The 18162-nt window shown below is 50.7% G+C and overlaps 1 protein-coding gene across 4 annotated transcripts in view; it reads right to left on the reverse strand.

The window, feature by feature from the left end:
• Nucleotides 1-18162, reverse strand: part of CDH23 (cadherin related 23) — a 410231-nt gene that overhangs the window by 321847 nt on the left and 70222 nt on the right. For all 4 annotated transcript variants that reach the window (XR_003548152.1, XM_006170102.1, XM_027768917.1 and 1 more), the window contains exons 3-5: nucleotides 9974-10116; nucleotides 9196-9243; nucleotides 8992-9084 (exon numbers count right to left, since the gene is read on the reverse strand). Coding sequence is in view for 3 of the 4 variants with exons in the window: in XM_006170102.1 (XP_006170164.1) it covers nucleotides 8992-9084; nucleotides 9196-9243; nucleotides 9974-10116 (284 nt within the window). In the remaining variant the exon portion in view is untranslated. The remainder of the gene's footprint in view (nucleotides 1-8991; nucleotides 9085-9195; nucleotides 9244-9973; nucleotides 10117-18162) is intronic.

The following is an 18162-nucleotide window of genomic DNA, read 5'->3' on the forward strand; positions in this document are numbered from 1 at the left end:
GTGACGAAACCGAGGCTCAGGAAGGCTAACCAGGTGGCTGGAGTCAGAGCCTGTGTGCGCAGCGGGGATCCAAGCACCCACGTCTCAGACAGCATGGGCTCTCAAGCAGGGACCGAAACTGCCCTGGCTGTAGGGGCGGCCTTCCTAGACGCTCAGTTTCCAAAGCCCAACCCCACCCAGGGTCCCCCACCACCCCGAGGAAGAGGAGTGCAGGCAGGGAACCCACATCCTTCCTCTGCAGACCTACCACAGGCACTAGGAAACAGTGAGAGAAAGGGGGCTGAGAGGACAGGTGGCCCCGGGCGCACGAGGCTGGCAGCCCATCGGTACAGCAGAACGCCCAGCAGACAGCTCTTGTCCCCTCCATTTAGAGGGTGGGCACCATAAAAGGTGTCCCAGCACGTGCCAGAGAATCCCTAATGCCTACAAGCTGGGCTCTGCAAGCCCCTGCTTCGTGTTCATGGCAGAGGGGTCCTGTAGTTGCTGTGATAGAATTATATGAGCCCCCAAAGACTCCCAGCTAGAATCAGCACGGAAACTGATGATGAAGAACATTATTACCATTAAAACAAAATCATCATTTTAATTACATCCGAACTCCCTCTGTCTACTGCCCCTGCACTGTCCTCTTCTCCTGCTGGGAGTGGTGGAAGGTGCTCCCGGCCCTGGCCGTGCTTTTCCCCACCACTCGCAGCATGGAAGGAGGAGGTGTTATGGGGCTCCAGCCCACTGGGTGGAAGAAGGAGCAGTGGAAGGACTGGGCTGACTTCTCTGGGCCCTGGATTTGTGGGACTCCGTTTATTCCCTCTTTGGCTATCTAAGAGGCAGGAGGAGGTGGCAGCTAGAGGCTGAGTCACCCGTGCAGGCAAGGAAGGCAGGCTGGTGTGCGGCCCACGTGAGTCTGGGGGGGGGTCACCTACTTCCCACACAATGCCCTGTGCACGTGGGATGCCTAAAGTCTCAGAGGTTTGGGGGAGGGCACTGTCCCAGCAGGCCACTGTAGCATGGCTGGGTGCTGAGCTAAGAGGTAATGCCCAGCAGACGATGTTCCCACTGCAAAGAGCCAGTGATTGCCTCTGAGAGCAGCTTCTCCACTGGTCCCTCGGCCTGTGCAGGGCAAAGCAAGGTGACAGCCATCAGCCCTGGCTTGAGAGAGGCCCACACACGAGACCCAGAGCTCCCAGTCGCCTCTCCCAACCTTGGTTGGATCAGCGCCTTGTCTCTGACACTTGTGGCAAATCATGAGCAGGCCAGGGCAAAGACACACACACATACCCCAAGGCTGACAAATGGGAAGAACATAAAGAGTCCCTCTAGGAGCAGGACACTGGATGGAAGATGATGTCCCTGGGTGCTAGTGTGACTCTGGAGCACTTGGAGAAGTCAAGGAACTTGTCATGGCCTCACTTTCTCTCATCTAGAAAATGGGAGGAACAACTTTTCCCTAACTTTCAGAGTCGTTATAAGGACGGATAAAAGATGATGGAAAGCTCTGAGATACAGAAGGCGATATTCTGTAAATAAGCACACACACCCTCAGCCCTTTGGGGCTCTGCAAGCGCTGTTTCCTGCCCACGTGCATCTTGTTCATCGCTACAAGCCAAAGCGCATGGGCTCAGCTGCCCCAGGCTGTGGCATCTGCTTGCTGGGAGCGAGGAGGGTTCCAGGTGTTTGTCATTGCACCGATGGAGGGAGGAGCCTGGGAAAGGGGCGAGCACATCAGGTTGCTCACTGAGGGGCAGAGAGAGGTTGTACGGGGCTGCTGCCAGCGAGAGCACACCACTCTGGCTCTGGCCAGCAGGAGTCCAGAGCCCCCCGGATGATTTATGGGTCTCCCTCTTCCAGATCAATAGGCGGATGGTTATAGATGCAGAGGGGGCCGCCGGGCATCAGGGCCCCGAGGTATAAATTAATATGGCCTGTCAATGGACTGCCTCTCTTGGCGTGGGAGATGGCACACTCGAGAGTGGAGCAGACACCTCGGGGGGAATGGCAGGCATGAGCCAGTGGGAGCCTCCATGCCCCTCCGACCTCTCGCTGCAACCTGAGGATGCAGTTTATAAATCACTCAGCATCTAACAGGCACGCTGTGGGAGGGCAGTGGGAGCACTGCTGAGGCCCCGGTGGGTGCTAATAATCTGGTCTCTTAGGCCAGGTCCACCTACATGTGCTCTGGGCCTCTCAGGTCACCACTCCCGGACTCCTCACATGCCACGACACAGAGGATGGCATGGCTGGGATCTGGGATCTGGTGAGCACCAGAGGGCACCAGCACAGAGCAACAGGGTTCTCAAGTGTCCTGGGAGGAAACATGTGCTGCACAGGTGAGCATGCCCTGTCCACTCCGCATCAGGAAGGGCTGCTCCTCACCATCCCTCCCCTAAGGAAGGGGACAAGCAGGCAGGGCACAGCGCTTTAACTCGCCGAGTACTGATCATACACCAGGCCCCGTGCTGGACGCCAAGGATGCACTGGTGACCAAGCTCAGCGCTGGCTCGCCTGGCAGAGAGATGGGTGTACCAACAACTACAATCACAGCGACGGCCATTTGCTGGGCACTTACCTGCCCTGGGCCTGTGAGGAACACCATCACACATGGTCTCACTTCCTTGAACACTCACAGAGACTGTGCAAGGCAGGCATAATTATTTCCACTGTGCAGGACAAAGTGAAGTTGCCTGCCAAAAGGCATACAACCAGGCCTGTCTCCTAATCCTGGCTGCACCCCGGGCTAGCAGAGGGCCAGGAACCTCTCTATTTCTGAGTCCCCATCTGTAGAATGGGAAGAACAAGAGTGACGCCCTGTGAGGTCTGGCAAGGGAAGACCTTGCTTCCACGTGGAAGCAGAGCCATGCACATAAGCAGCTGTCCAACCACAACGATTTACGATGATGATGACGATGATGATAAAAACATTTATCTGAGGGACCAGCAGTTGGCGTAATGGCTATGTTGCTGTAGTCGATCACAGTTCGAGTCCCGGACCCAGTAGCTTAAACTCATGCCAGGTGCGTGTGCATGTGTACCCAAGATCCCGAGAGGAGAATGTAGGAGAAGGGACTGTGGCATGGTCATCCCCCCGGGGGGTGATTTTTCATCTTCTGTCTCTCTATCTCTCTCCATCTTTCTGGCGAGAGCATGTGCCCTATAGCAAAAACCTCTCCAAAAATAAAAAAATAAAACATTTATCAGATTTAATTGACAAAGATTTCCAGGGTACCCTTCTTCACGTTTTTCCATCTCTGATAAGGAGATTCAGGGAATGAGTATTCACTTTCCTTATGAAGCAACATGGAGAGCTGATGCAGTCTGTTGGAACCCAGGGCCAGGCAGCCTGGGTTTGGGCTCTGGTCCTGCCCTTGAGCCAGCTCCAAGGCTCGAAGACCCCCTCTCTCTCAAGCTCTGTTATCTCATCCCACCTCTAGCTCTTCCCTGCAAGCAGCCCTGTCCTCACCTCATAGCAGGTCACCTGAAGCCATGGGTGACAAGGATCTGTGCAGGAACTATCTGTCACAGAGACCTGGGCAGAGACCCAGGAGGCCCACTTCCAGCCTGCCTTTGTTTCCATGAGGTAATGGGGGTGGGGGCGGGGGGGACCTGCAAGGGACACAAGCCCATACAACCACCATCCCTCTTCCGCAGGGTCTCTGTTCATGCTGGGAAATTTCAAAATGTGAAAAGAGAATAAAAGAGCCCAGAAAGCAAATGATTTTCAGAGACACCATAATCTCTTTACCTGACTAACAAACTCTTATTTGACCTATAAGGGTTGAAATAAACAGCCCCCACGTGCAGACCACGGTCTTTACGTCGCTCTGTGCATACGCAAGCTGTCACAGTAGTAGTTAGTGCATTTAATACACAGATAGATGCAGTACGTGAATACATTTAGGTACATGTCCTCTTATATGTCTTTCTCTTTGTAAAATTACATTCCCTGAGGACAAAGACCTTGGCCTTAATCACCAGCATTTACTGAACCTGGCATAATTATTTCCTAATCCTGGCTCCACCCCGGAATAGCTTAGGCCCAGGAACCTCTCTATTTCCGAGTGCCCATCTGTAGAATGGGAAGAACAAGAGTGAAACCCTGTGAGGTCTGGCAGGGGCCACGTGGCAACAGAGTCATGCACATAGACAGCTGTCCAACAACAATTTATGATGATGACGATAAAACACGTATCTGATTTCATTGACACACGATCTCCAGGATACCCTTCTTCATATTGTCACTATGAGCAGAAACTGGGCTAAGGACTTTTTCTATCCACATTACGCTAGCTGTCACGGTTGCTCGTCTTACAGATAAGAAAGACGAGGTCCAGAGAGGTTAAGTCACCTCTCCAAAATCACACGACTGGCAAATGGTGGAGTCCTTTTACTACTTTGCAGGGCCAAGTCAGCTTAGAGTCCCAGAGCTCTGCTCCACAGCTGTTCAACAAATGTTTGTTAGGTTTGTATTTAAAAAAAAAAATAATTGAGTGTATCAGAGCACAGTGGATCAGATCTGGGCTTTGAAGGACAGGCGGAGTTAGGTTAGGCTGAATCCCAGTCCTGATTACGAAAGTACAATGTGTGCATGTGTTAGCGAGAGGGGGAGAGAGAGAAAAGCGAGACAGAGACACATTCACAGGCTTGAATTGGCCCTGTGGCTGAGAGGAGAGTTCCCGTGGAGGAATATCAGAGATAAGTTGGGAAAGTTAAGTTGAATCCCTACAGATAAACTCCCAGACTGCCCAGCTAAGGAGGCTGACCTTGTCTGCTTCTCAAGGATATGGTCATCCCTAGGATGGCCCTCCTTGATTCCTGACCCAGACTGCTACCTCACTCCTTTGACTCCCACCCTTACACCCAACTTCCTGCCCAAATACCCGAGCATGAGGGCCACTTCCTCTGGGCCCATTGAGGGGCCAAGAAGGAAGATGGGGGAGGAGCAGGATGGGACAACGCTGAAGGTCAGCAAGGCAGGCACGCACCCCTCATGGAGGTGCTGGAGCAGCACCGCTGGGCACAGACACAGGCAAACACGTTTGAGCAAATTGGAACGCCATAAAAGTCTATTACAGCAAATCAAACAGCAGTCAGCATGACAGCCATTAGCCTGAAATGAATACACGGGGACTTAATGAGGTCTGTCGAGGCTGGCTTGGTGAATTAAGTTGCCAATTCTAGCAGGATTTCCCTTTTCTTTACGGACTTGAAAGCATCCACGCTGCCTCGTTAGGGCTCGACAAGTGAACTGCGGGGCCTTTCACCCTGATAAAATGGATAATTACATGGAGAACAGCTTAGTGAGGGGAGAAGGGTGGGCAGGAGGGGAACCAACCCAGAACAAACAAACCCAAACACACACCTTCCTGGCTTCTCCGAGAGGGGCTGGGCCAGGGCAGGGGCTCTCAGAGGAGTGGGGGCCAGGACTGGGTGAGCTTTTCCTGGAGAAGGGCAATGCTTGGCCTTGACTGCCTCCCACCCCTGTTATTTCTGGCCTGAGGGACTTGGGTCCCCAGAGACACCTCTCAGGCAGCTATGGGTGGGCTGAAAGTTTTTATCCCAGATGGGCTACCCTCTGAAGCTCTCAGAAACCCTTGGGGGGTCACCCTCCAGGGTTCCCCAAACCTGGTCGGTCTGTGACCAGAGGAGTTGGTTAAAAATGCGACTTCCTAGGTTGGCTCTCTCTAGCTACCCACTCAGATTTGCAGGGGCTGGAAACATGTATCCTAACTGCTCTCCTGAGAAATTCTGCTGGGTGTGTTTGGGACCCTGGGACCCATCACTCTCCCAGCATGCAGTGCTGGATGACTTCTGAGACAGGGTTGTCCAGTTCCTGCTGGCCTAACTCCAGGGATATCAGTACATGCTCGGCAAGGCAGATAGCAGACCGCATCTGCGAAGGGTGGGAGACCTTGCTATTAGAAAATTCTTCCTTGGTAGACCTGGATTTGCCACTCTGTAACTCCTGTACTTATCCCTAGGTCTGGGCACTACAAAGTCTATTATTACTGGGGCTCCAGGACTGGGGGAGTGGAGCTCAGGAAGATAAGGGATGGAGGCAGGTGGCTGAGAAGAACAAAAGAGGAGCTGAATAGATGCAGAGCTGCTCTGCCATCCCTCAAGGAATCAAAGAGCTCTAAAGGATAAAAAGGTGCTTCTAGGGACCGGCAGATGGCATAATGGCTACGTCACTGGACTCCCACATAGTTGACCACAGTTTGAGTCCCGGACTAGCAGCTTAAAACTCACACCAGGCACATGTGCATGTGTGCCCAAAATCCCAAGAGGAGAATGGAGGAGAAGGGATTGTGGCATGGCCATCCTCTCTGGGGGGTGATTTCTTGCGTTCTGTTTCTCTGTTTCTCCAGTGAGTACACACACCTATAGTAAAAACCTCTCTAAAAAATCTCTGCTGGGTTGCCTCCTCAGATCACAGATGTCAGTCCTGCCTAGTCCAACTCCCTAGTTTGACAGCTGCCAGGGCCAAAGCTAGCAGAGAGACAATGACAGGTCTAAAGTTCGATGCAGCCATTTGTTAGTATGGCTAAAACTAGAACCCACGTGTCTTGACTTATCTCTGTTCCCACAATAAAACACAGGAGCATCCACTGCTCACATCGGCCAGATTCTGTCGGAAACTCACTTCCTCCAGGAAGCCTGCTGAGATTTCTCTGGTCATCTGGCAGCTCTCTGGAACTCATACAGGGTTTTAGTGCCCCTCTCCCCACTTCTGTCATTTTCCTTCTCACTCTGCTCACATCTGCAGGACCTCTGTCACTGAGTCACACTCCTCAAGGGCAGGGGTCTAGGGGTTACAAAGTGACTTCAACATAAGCAGAAAACTGCAGGCTGAATTCTAGGCCAGGGGCCTGAGGCCTCCTGTTGGCACCCCAGCTGAGATCTGTGCCAGACAGCTCAGTTCCAGCTCAGGTGACCACACCAGGCCAAGGCTGGCTGCGCCAAGACGTCTCAGGTCCAGAGTGGCCCGGACATCGTCCAGCTGACACCACATCTCCACTGGCCACACTGAGCAGCCCCAAGCAGGTCACTCTGAGTACCAGGCCACTACAGTGACCCAGGGATATTTACATATGAGAAAGTAAACCACACAGGCCTTCCTCCAAGGGCTGTGTGTCCTTTCAGCCCAGCCTCTCCTCATCAGATGGGCAGAAGGCGGGCCCATCTGATGATCTTTATCCTGCCTGCCCTTTGTTTTTATTAGATAAAGAAGATCAGGCCCAGAGAGGTTAAGTGACGTGTCTAAACAGACCCAGCAATTGAGAAGCAGAGCAGGGGCTAGACCTGGGGCCTCCTGCCTACAGTTCTAACTCTGGTCATTCCAATTCCTGTGGCCTCCCAGGGCTCTGTGAGATGAGAGCTGGCACCAGGCCCAGTCTCCACAGCAGACACTCAATAAATATTTGTTAAATAAATGAATGACTAAAGAGCCTCTCTCCTTGGAGGCAGAAGCCCCAGGAGAATCCCAGGGGATTCCAGCAGGGGTGGGTGCTAGAGGTCGTATGTCCCGGAGAAGGAGAGAGGAGGGAGGCTGGCCCTGCCCAGGGGCTGGGGAGGAGGGATATGACCCCTTGTCTCTTTGGTACTGCTGTTTCCCTCCCTCACTTCTCCCTGCCCTGGGAGGGAAGACAGCGGGCAGCCATGCCTGCCAGGATGGCAGCTGAGCAATGGGTCCAAGGCTCATTAACTCTGAGCCGTGCCCTTGGTTTCTGAGCCCAGGCCCAGAGCACAGGCTGGCACGTAGAGACCCTTAATTAAATTAGGGAGATTTCCAAATGAGAGAGAGCCCGGAGCCAAGCTGCAGTCCCCGGGCACACCGGCCACAGCATAGGGCACCATGCCCACGTTTAGGACTGCGGGCGCGCCCTCCTCATGTCCTGCCCCAGGCAGGGGAAGGGTAGGGCACCTCTGGTGCATCCACACTGCGTGCCTGTCCTCCCTCCCCTCCATCTGGTGCAAACATAGGATCCTTAGACCAGAGCTGAGTGATGAGGGCCAGGAACCTGGGCACGAGACAAGCTCTCTTCATCCTTGAGGGAGGCTGAGCCTGTCCTGGGAGTCAGGAGGCTTACAGGCAAAGCTGTGTGACCTAGAACAAGTTACTCTCCCACGCTGAGCCTCCTACACAAATGGAATAGGATATTCTTTAAAGACTCTTTTTTGCTTCCTGACCCAATGACTAACTATACAAAAGAGTTAGAATCCAAATGTCATAATGCCAACCTCCTATCTGAAGACTCTCTGACTATTCCCAGCCCAGAGCCCTGAGGGCAGGCCTGCGGGACATACACTTTGAAGCTCTTAACCCACCACTTTTTAAAAATCTAGGGTCTTTGGCTAACTGCCAGCCTGGAAGATTGCCATCCAGGTGAGGGACAGCATGTGAGGAGAACCCTGGTGCCATCGGAGCCGGCAGCCAGCTTATTAACGAACCGTTTGTAATGCAATAATTTGTACTTCTCAATTACCAGCAATGGCTTGATTTTACACGCATGCACTCATGCAAACATACGCAGAGTACACAGACCAGGAACCAGGGAGACTGCAGTGTGGGGAGGTAGTGCAGGGCTAGGAAAGTTCCCTCCTGGAATCCCTGCTCCCTGAGTCCTGGGTGAGGCCCCTGCCCTGCCTGAGGCCCACATTTGTCTCTGAACAGAAGGAAGAGAAAACAACATGGCTCCTCCCAACTCCAGTTCCAACACTGACTCCAGCTTGAGCTCTGGGGCTCCACCAGGAAGGCCCGTTCTCAGGCTCGAGGCTCCCCAACCCACTGGCCCACCACTCTTCCCAACCACCAATTGGCCCCAGACTCAGCAGTGCCTGCCTGGTCCCCATCCTGCCCAGAGCTGACACCTGGGCTGAGGTGTCCAGTGGAGGTGCTGAGCTGTCCTCTCCCTGGTGGGCTTGCCAGCCTACACCCACAGATGGTCTGGGGAGCAGCAGGTCCCCAATGGTTCCTAAGCAACACCCTGGGGCTCCTACCTCGGGAATGCGGACGCTGTAGGGCTGATTGTGAAATGTGGGTGCGTTGTCATTCACATCCCCCACCTGGATGTTCACCTTCCGGGTGATCACCTGGCAAGACAAGGGTGGGGAATGAATACTGCCATTTGTTGCCGGCCTCTTTCCACCAAAGGGGCCCACGACACACCTCCCAGGGCAGCGGGTACCTCAAGGGACACTCACCCCCTGGTGGTCACTGACGGAGAACTCCACTGTGAATTCTGACTTGGTCTGGAAAAAAAAAAAAAGGAAGGGAGGGAGGGAGAAGAGCAGAGTTAGACTAAGGTGTGCTGAGGTCCTGGGTCCTGGGTCTAAGTGAGGCCAGTGGGGCAGCAGGTACTGCCCTAGGAGTTTAAATGCGATACAGTGTCCAAAGGCTTTCCTAAAAATCTAGCACTGTCTCTGGCAATGAGGAAACAGGTATGGAATACAGACTCTTCCCTTAGAAGAGCAATAAGAGCAAGTCAAGAATCTTGGGTACTCAGTCTCTCAGTTGTTGTGTGATACTGAGCAATCACTAGACACCTCTGTGGCCCCTTCCATAAATGTAAGGAGAGGGCAAGGCCTGGGGTTGTGTTCAAACTCTTAACTTACTATGCTAAGTGCTACCATGCCATCAAGTCTTGCTTCTCTGGAGAATGTTCTTTGAGGGACCCCTTGTTGGGACTGGGATAGACTTGTGATCGCTATAGAGACCCAACTGACAAGAGATGACTCCAGGGTCACTGTATCTCTTGCCAATCAACATTGCCTCTTGCAATCACCCATTCCAACCCTAAGTCCAGATATCAGCATTGGCCCTTGCAACAAGACACCACTCAGGTAGGAAGATGCTATGTCAGAGTCAGAACGGGGTCTCAGAGGAAGGCTCCTAAAAGATGGTGAATCACCCTTCCCCCTGGCTCTGCTCCTGCCCTTTGTCCAAGGGAATAACTGGGGAAGGAGTATAAGTGAGTTATACCTCTCTGTCCAGTGGCTGCCGGAGCCACACCACACCGGTGTCAGGCTCCACAGCAAAGAAGCGGGAAGCTTCCTCCCCAGACACGCCAAACACCAGGGGGTCATTGTCCATGTCTCGGGCCAGCAACTGAGTCACAGAAGAACCTAGAGCAGCCAAGGGAGAAAACACAGGGTAAAAATGAGAGGTCAGGTTCATTTCTTACTACCTTGCACAGGTACTCGTAGTCCCAGCAGGAAGTGGGCATCTAACAAACCTCTAGTAGATCCTTGACCTCCTTGACTATCACAAGATCCTTGTGTGTCTCTGGGCTCTGGCCCAGGCTCCCTACCTCCACCCTGACACACTTGTCACAGTGTGTCTGTGTACGTCCTGGGTATCTAATGGACAGCTGTGACTTCTGCCTGTCCCTCTTTACCTGATTTTAATTTGGAGACCTTGTTCCTCAAGTGACTCAGATGAAGGCAGACCCCCAACATGTCAATTTCTATATTCCAAGTTGGGCACACAACTCAGCCCTAGCCAATCAGAACAGTCCATATCCTTGCTCACAATGATTGGTTTAAAGATGAGCAGGTGACCCAGTCTAGCCAATCAAAGCCAACGTTGGGACTTTTGCTGGAACTACTGGGAAACAGGAGCTCCTTCCACTAACGCTGCTAAATTGGCACAGATGGCAGCCATCTCTGGCACCACACAGAAAGAGCCAGCCTGAGACTGAGGCCAGCAAGGAGGAAAAGAGCCAAATGGTGCAGAGAGAGACAGACTCCTGATGGTTTGAGGGTCGCAGCCAGCTGTGTCTGATACTATCTCCATCTTCCGGACTTCTCAGCTATATGAACTAATAACCCCTGACACTACCACCACATTTTTCTGGCCCAAGTCGGTTGAGTTTGATTTCATCTTTTGCAAATAGAAGCAGCTTCTGTAATCCAGAATATTTTGCAACACCTTCTGGCATTTATTCATGTGTGTCTAGGTGCTCAGCTTAGGATAGGCACTGGAGTACACAGACATTAAGGAGATGTAGCACCATCTCAATGAACTACAGTCCAGAACAGAGTGACAAGGTGTTTCCTGTCTTCAAGAAGGGGTTTGAGAGGAACTCGTCACTTCTCTCCAGGAAGCACCCCAGGTATCAGGATGCCTGTCCTACACCTTGCCTAAGAAGCCCTATACGGGCCGTCTTCCCCTGTGGGTCACAGCTCCCTTTAGTAGCCTTCAGGTAGGTGACTGGCTGTCCTGGCTTGCCCAGAGCTGAGAAATTTCCCAGGAAGCCCCAGGCAAACTGGGATAGCTGGTCACCTTAGCTTCAGGAAGTCCTTAAACTCCGGGAACTATGCATGGGGCTGATAATGGCACACTTTGTTATTTCTGTAGAAAGGGTCTTCACCAGATTCTCAAAGGGGTGCTTAGATCATAACCATGACCTGGGGCAAATTACTTCTTCCAAGGTTTCAGTTGCCCTAGCAAACACACACTCTCTTCAGATTCTGACTCTCAGATTTACCAAATAGCTCTCGAGATCAAATTAAGAAAGGAAGGACTCCAAACTTGGTGAATTTTATACAGAAGAGAAAGCTAATGAGCTTTTGTAGGGGACTTTTCAAAGGACGGTCCTGATATGACAATGAGAACTAACCTTTCTGAGTCCTGAGCACAGCTGGGCACTCTGAGCTAAGGGGTTTCCAAGCATGCACCATCTCATTCTCCCCTACTGTTCTCTCTCCACTTAACAGATAAGGCCGCAAAGACTGATGACGTAATTTACCACAGCCTCACAGATAGCAAGTGGCAGAGCTGGAATCCACACCACTGGCCTTCTAGCCCATCTAAGCTTGTTTCCCCAGCTCACACATTTCACCACCTGACATGTGAACTCAAGATTCAGGACTTCCACAGACATGACCCTACTAGCCCCTGACTGAAGGCCCAAAATCTGAAAAAGGAAGATACTGGGCATTCGCTGGGCTCTTATAACATGCCAGACACACAGTGCACCCACAGAGGGAGTCCTCCCAGCGACTGTTCAGTAGTTAAAACTCTATCCCTTTTACAGACTAGAAAGTTGAGGCCAGGCTAGGCAGCATCCTCTCCAAAGTCAAGCAGCAAAACAGCAGAGTAGGAAATGGTTGTATCCAAGGTGACGAGAGGAGGTAAGTGAGCGAGGAGTAAAATCATGGAACAAAGTTCGAACAGCTTCAGATCCCAGCCTTCCCATGTGGGAGATGGAGACGCTAAAGGCATTTAGTAAGTTGGCCAAAGTAAGCCAGTGAAGAACAACATCAGAGCTCAAACCTGAGTTTCCAAACTCCAGACACCCAGGTCAATGCTCATCCCAGATAGGAAAAGAGGGGCAGGCGAAAGACAAAAAAACAAACAAACAAACAAAAAAAAGCATCTTCTCCAAAGCATCTCCATGCTCAATGACAAGGAATTATTGTATACAAAAACAAATACAGAAATATTGAAAGCAGAATGTAACATTTATTCGTTAAGACAACCTAGGGCTATAACAGAATTTCCAGCCTTCCCCTGACTTCCAGGAATATACATTTCCTTTCCATTTTCCTCAGGGGTCCTTTAGTGGCAAACTTTGAAAAACACAGCTATTTCCCAACGCCTTGGGAAAATTCCACATACAGAGACTGAGGCCCATAAGCGCCATGCTTGATGACAGTACACCTGAGTCCATGTCAGCCTGCAGCCCCTTGGCCCTCAGACCTCACTGGTCAACCTCCTTTGGGGTGGGATGCGAGGCCAAGCCCCTGGCTGGCCAAGGGGATTCTCAAAAGGCCACACAGGCCCCACCAGCCAAGGTCGTATGACTCGGCTCTACATCCCAAATCCTCTCTCAAGCCCAACGCTCAGGTCCTCCCAAGAAGGGGGGTGCTGGGCAGGATGGGGATGGGGCCATCAGCTGCTGTCACCCACCCTGTAATTTCCTGGACTTTTATCCATTTTCCCCTCAATTATGTGCTGTTCAAAATGGTCCTTTTCGGCTTCCTCACGGGCTCTTGCCTGCTCACGCCTTCTTTGTGTCCCAGGTAATTGCTAGTGACCTTTTCTAAGTGTACTAATTAAAGGTGCCGATTTAATATTATATTTAAGACAAGACGCCCCGCAATTTTCCAGCTGGGCACATACCCCCCTGCCGAGCACCGTTCAGCCACTCTGTGGAAGCTGGGCCCAGTCCTGGCTCCTGCAGAAAGCAAGGCTTGTTTCTCTACCAGGGGAGGCTTCTGGCAACCTCTGCTTGCACCATTCCTATAGGAATGAGGCCAATCCACAGGCTCAGTTCCAGCCCAGCACCCCGGGAACAGCCATCAGGAGCCCATTCCCGGCCTGTGTACACACGCCCTGTCCTGGGTTTGTTTCCTACCTGAGGAACAGTGTACTCGCTCTCAGGGCTATAGACTAGCTAGGGTTCTCTCTTTTTAAACATTGTAATAAGATACACAAAACATGAAATTTACCATTTTAACTATTTCAAGGATATCATTTGGACCAGCTCATTGGCACAGTGGGAAGGACTGCGCTAGTAAAGCTGAATCCGTAAAGGAGATCGTGGGTTCACTTCCGTAGTCCACCTGTGCACTGTGGAGTGTGTGCACCTGTGATCCTAGCTGGCTGGGAAGGCCGGAGACAGGGCGGGCACAGATCATGGTATGAGACCCTGCTGAGGGGACTTATCTTTCTATCTCTCTGTTTCTCACTCTCACAAAGAAACCAACTTTAAAAGAAAGAAAGGAAGAAAGAAAAGTAGGTAATTCCATTGCATTTAGTGCATTCATAATATCACGCAACCATCACCACGTCTACTTCCAGAATGCTTTCATCACCCACAAAGGAAAGCCCATGCTCACCAAGCAGTCACCCCCCATTCCTCCCTTCCACAGCTCCTGGCAGCCACCAGTCCACTTTCTGTCTTCATTTACCTCGTCGAGATATTTCACAGAAATAGAATTATCCTATAGGGGGCCCTTTGTTTCTAGCATCTTTCACTTATTACAATATTTTCAAGATTCATTCATGCTACAGCATTTATCAGCGTTTCACTCCTTTTTATGACTGAATAATATTCCAGTGTGTGGTTATAACACATTTTGTTTATCCATTCATCAGCTGACAGACATTTGGGTTGTTGCTACCTTTCAGATATTGTGAATAATGCTTCTATGAACATGGGCGTACACATTTTTGTGTGAGTACCTGTTTTGTTTAATAATTATCTTATTTATTTATTATTATTATTACTTTTAAATTAAACTAGAAAGAGAAAGAGAGAGGGAAAATGAGAAAGCAGGCTGCCAGATTCAGGCCTTGAACCATAGTTGGTTATGTGGAAGTCCAGCACTTTAATTACCATGCCACCTGCCAGCCCCCACTGAGCACGTGTTTTAACTCTTTGGGGTATACACTTAGAAATGGAATTGCTGGGTCACATGGTCATTCTATGTTTAACTTATTGAAGACCCACTGAATTGTTTTCCACAGTGGCTACATCATTTTACATTGCAACCAGCAGCTGATGAGGCCTGGCATTCTTTTTAGTGGTAAGAAGGATACCCAGCAATTCACAAGGGTTGGGCTGCCCCTGAATGGCAGCAAGACGAGAGCCGCATAGGCCTCCATAGAGATGCTGCTGGTCTCCCCCGTACAAACTGCTTCCACACACACCAGCTAACTTCCAACTGCCAGACCTGGTGGTTCTTTGCCTGAAAGTTCTGGCCATCAGAGACAGCTCCTCCCATATCCAGGACAGGCTGGAAGCACCAGAGAACTAATAACCCTGGTAGCAGTGCTCAAAAAATGGCTGTTGGAAGGTGGTAGGCAAAGATGAGAGTTGAGGGCTGGCCCCATCGCCTACTGGTTAAAGGAGCTGGATTCCGCATGGATAACTGTGTGGTTCAAATTTCAGGCCTGACAGCTTAAAAAACACACTGGGTTTCTCACCTCAAAGGGATGGAGGCACAGAGAAGGGATTGCGACATGACCATGCTCTGTTGGGAGGTGCTTTCTCCCTATGCCTATCAATTTTGCTCTGGTGAGCACACATGACCTCTGGCAAATTGGAAAGAGAGAGAGAGAGAGAGAGGAGAACTGGTAGGTAAATGTCCCAGCTCTCACCTCTCAAGGAATAACTCAGAGGCACATGCTCTACACTAGCTTCTGGAGTTCCCTAACAGGAGTAGTCTCCAGATGCCCACGGTGGTGTTCTGACTGACTGATAATGCCTCTTTATGGCTTCATTCCCTTTCCCGCCTCACATCCTTACTCTCACACCTGTGTCTCCTGGGATCTCCTACCCAGTAAACCATTCTTAATCCTCATCACAAAGTCTACTTTTGAGGGACCCCCAAGTAAGATACCCCTTACAAACTACATCAGGAGCTTGTTACAATGCAGATTTCCAGGCCTTGCTGACTTGGTTGGCTCTCAGGGAGCCCAGAATGAAATTGTAAACAGTAGCCCCTGCTCCCCGGATAAGAGGCTCTGACGTACAGCCAGGGCTGGGAGTTCTGTGACTGGTTTATAGCAGAGTGATATTCAAATATTTAACAATAGGCACAGTACAGGCATCAACCAATCAGAAAGGACGCTGGCCATAAACAACTGGACCAGTGAGTACTGCCTGTAAGTCAGCCTGGTTTATGGCTCACATTTCAGATGCAGAGAAAAGCTCCTCCAGTCCCAGAATGATTTAAAGGCACACTCCTGGGACTCCTGGCTCAATCATTGCAGCTGGAGGAGTCCACACACCTTGGCCTCTTCTACCCTCATGGTGAAGGGTGACACAGCTGGGCTAGCCCCCTTTACTCTGTGCCAAACCAACCCAGGCAGGGGCCCTCAGCTAACTTTGTGGGAAGAACAGAACATCAAAGAACTCAAGTCATTGCACATCCACGTTCATATCCCCCTTATTCACAATAGCCACAGGGTGGAAGCAACCCGAGTAAGTACTCATCTGTGGATGAAGAGAGAAGCAAAATGTGCTCTATCCATCTACTGTTAAGGCGTACCATTGCCTTAAAAAGGTAGGAAATTCTGACACAGGCTACAACATGGATGAACCTGGAGGACATGATGCCAAGTGAAATCAACCAGCCACACACGTGGGATTCCACCCACATGAGGTACCTCGAGTAGTCAAGCTCAGAGAGACAGACAATAGGGGCTGGGGGGAGCGTGGAATCGGAGAGCTCTCTGTAATGGGTATGGAGTTTCAGTTTTCAAGATAAAGAGAGTACTGGAGATTGGTTACACCAAAGTGTGCATTTAACACTACTGAACTGTACACTTAAAAATGGTTAAGGGGGTTGAGACCATGTTCCGAGCCCTGGTGATTTAGCCCAAGATCAGGCATCCTCATACATCTCCCAGGGCCCCCGGGTTTACCTGCTCTCATCCTGCAGGCCTTCTTTCTGGTGCCTAACAGGTCAGGTTCTGGCTACTGCAGGGGCTGTGCCCTGCTGTGCCCCTGCTGGGACTGTCCCTGCCCTAGGTGTTCTCATTACTCACCTCTCAGGTCAAAAGTTGCCATCTCAGGGAGGTCTTCTTCAATACACAGCTGGTAAACAGAACACATCCAAAAGGATGCTGGCCACTCTGTCCCCACACCCCAAGTTACTATCTGCACAGTCCTCTTTGAAATGACACTTGCTGACCACCTAGCCCTGCACCCTGCCTGCCACAAAGCTCATCCAGTAAGCTCTATGGGACAGCAGCCTGGCCTGTCACATTCCCTGTCCTACCCCTAAGCCTACCATAGGAGCTGGCATCCTGAAGGCACTCAGTAACAGCCACTGGGTAAATAAATGAATCCCGCTGCATGGAGGGGTTAGGAGAAGACGGCCCCCAAAGTCAGGAAGCTCTCTAAGCCATGAGAAGAGGAGAGAGTCCACAAAATTAACTCTTTTTCTTTTTTTTTAAACTTTTTTTTAAAGAACTATTTTATTGAACTTTATTTTATTTATTTATTTTAGTTTGAGCAGAGAGGGACTGTGCTTTTAACCACCATGCCACCTGCTGACCCCAACTAAGTTAACTCTTAGTTAAGTGTCCTGGTGGATAGGCCAAAGTATGTCTGGCTAATCAAAACTTAATAATGCCCAAACCAGTAGCACTTGGCAAAATGTGTTCTCTATAGCCAATGGAATAGTATTTAGCCTTAAAAAAGTAGGAAATTCTGGGGCCGGCAGGTGGCATGGTGGTTAAATGCGTTGGATTTCTACATGGCTGACCGCGGTTTGAGTCTTGGGCCTGTGGCTCGTTTTCCCTTACTCTCTCTCTGTTCAAATTTTAAAAAATAATAACAAATGAAATTGAATAAATAAATCTCTTTTTTTTTTCTTAGAGGTTTTTGCTATAGGGAGTATGTGCTCACCAGAAAGAGAGACAGAGAGACAGAAAGTGAGAAATCATCCCCCAGGGGGGATGGTCACACCGCAATCCCTTCTCCATTCTCCTCTTAGGATCTTGGGCATGCATGCACACGCACCCGGAGTGAGTTTAAGCCACTGGGTCTGAGACTTGACACTGTGGTCGACTACATGGGAGTCCAGCAACATAGCCATTATACCAACTGCTAGTCCCTAAATAATTATTTTTTTTTAAAAGGTAGGAAATTCTGATACATGCTACAACATAGATAAACCAGGAGAACATTATGCGAACTAAAATAAGCCAGCCACAAACACACACAAACAAATAAAAATAAATAAAAACAAAAACAAAACAAGAAGATGCAGAGAAAATGGAATGAGAGCTGGACTCTAGGAGTCCGATCTCTTGGGAACTAGCCCTGTACCCTATCCATGAGCTGTGGAACCTCTCCTGAAAGCTGAGGATACCCCTTCCTGGGACAGTGTCCTCTGTGCTGAGGCCAGGGACCCTGGCAGAGGTGAGGATCTGCTTGGCAGACCCCAGAGTTCCCTGGAGGACTCGAGGCAGGCAGCACATCCCCCACCATGGCCTTGGCCCCTCAGCAGCAGGCCACAACTGTCTTCCAGGCAAGGGGCGGGCAATCACAGCTTCCCTTGAGGCCCTGCTGGGCCCATGCTGCTCACTAAGATGACTGTCATAACTATTACTGTTATTTGCACGGAGGGGCGGGGGCCCGACTGTGCATCATGCTGCCCCCAGGTCTTTGCCTGCTAGATGAGGGTTGGCCAGAAATTCAGGTGGGGCAG

The sequence above is a fragment of the Tupaia chinensis genome, unplaced genomic scaffold, assembly GCF_000334495.1.
Source record: "Tupaia chinensis unplaced genomic scaffold, TupChi_1.0 Scaffold148012_1, whole genome shotgun sequence".
Taxonomy (NCBI): domain Eukaryota; kingdom Metazoa; phylum Chordata; class Mammalia; order Scandentia; family Tupaiidae; genus Tupaia; species Tupaia belangeri.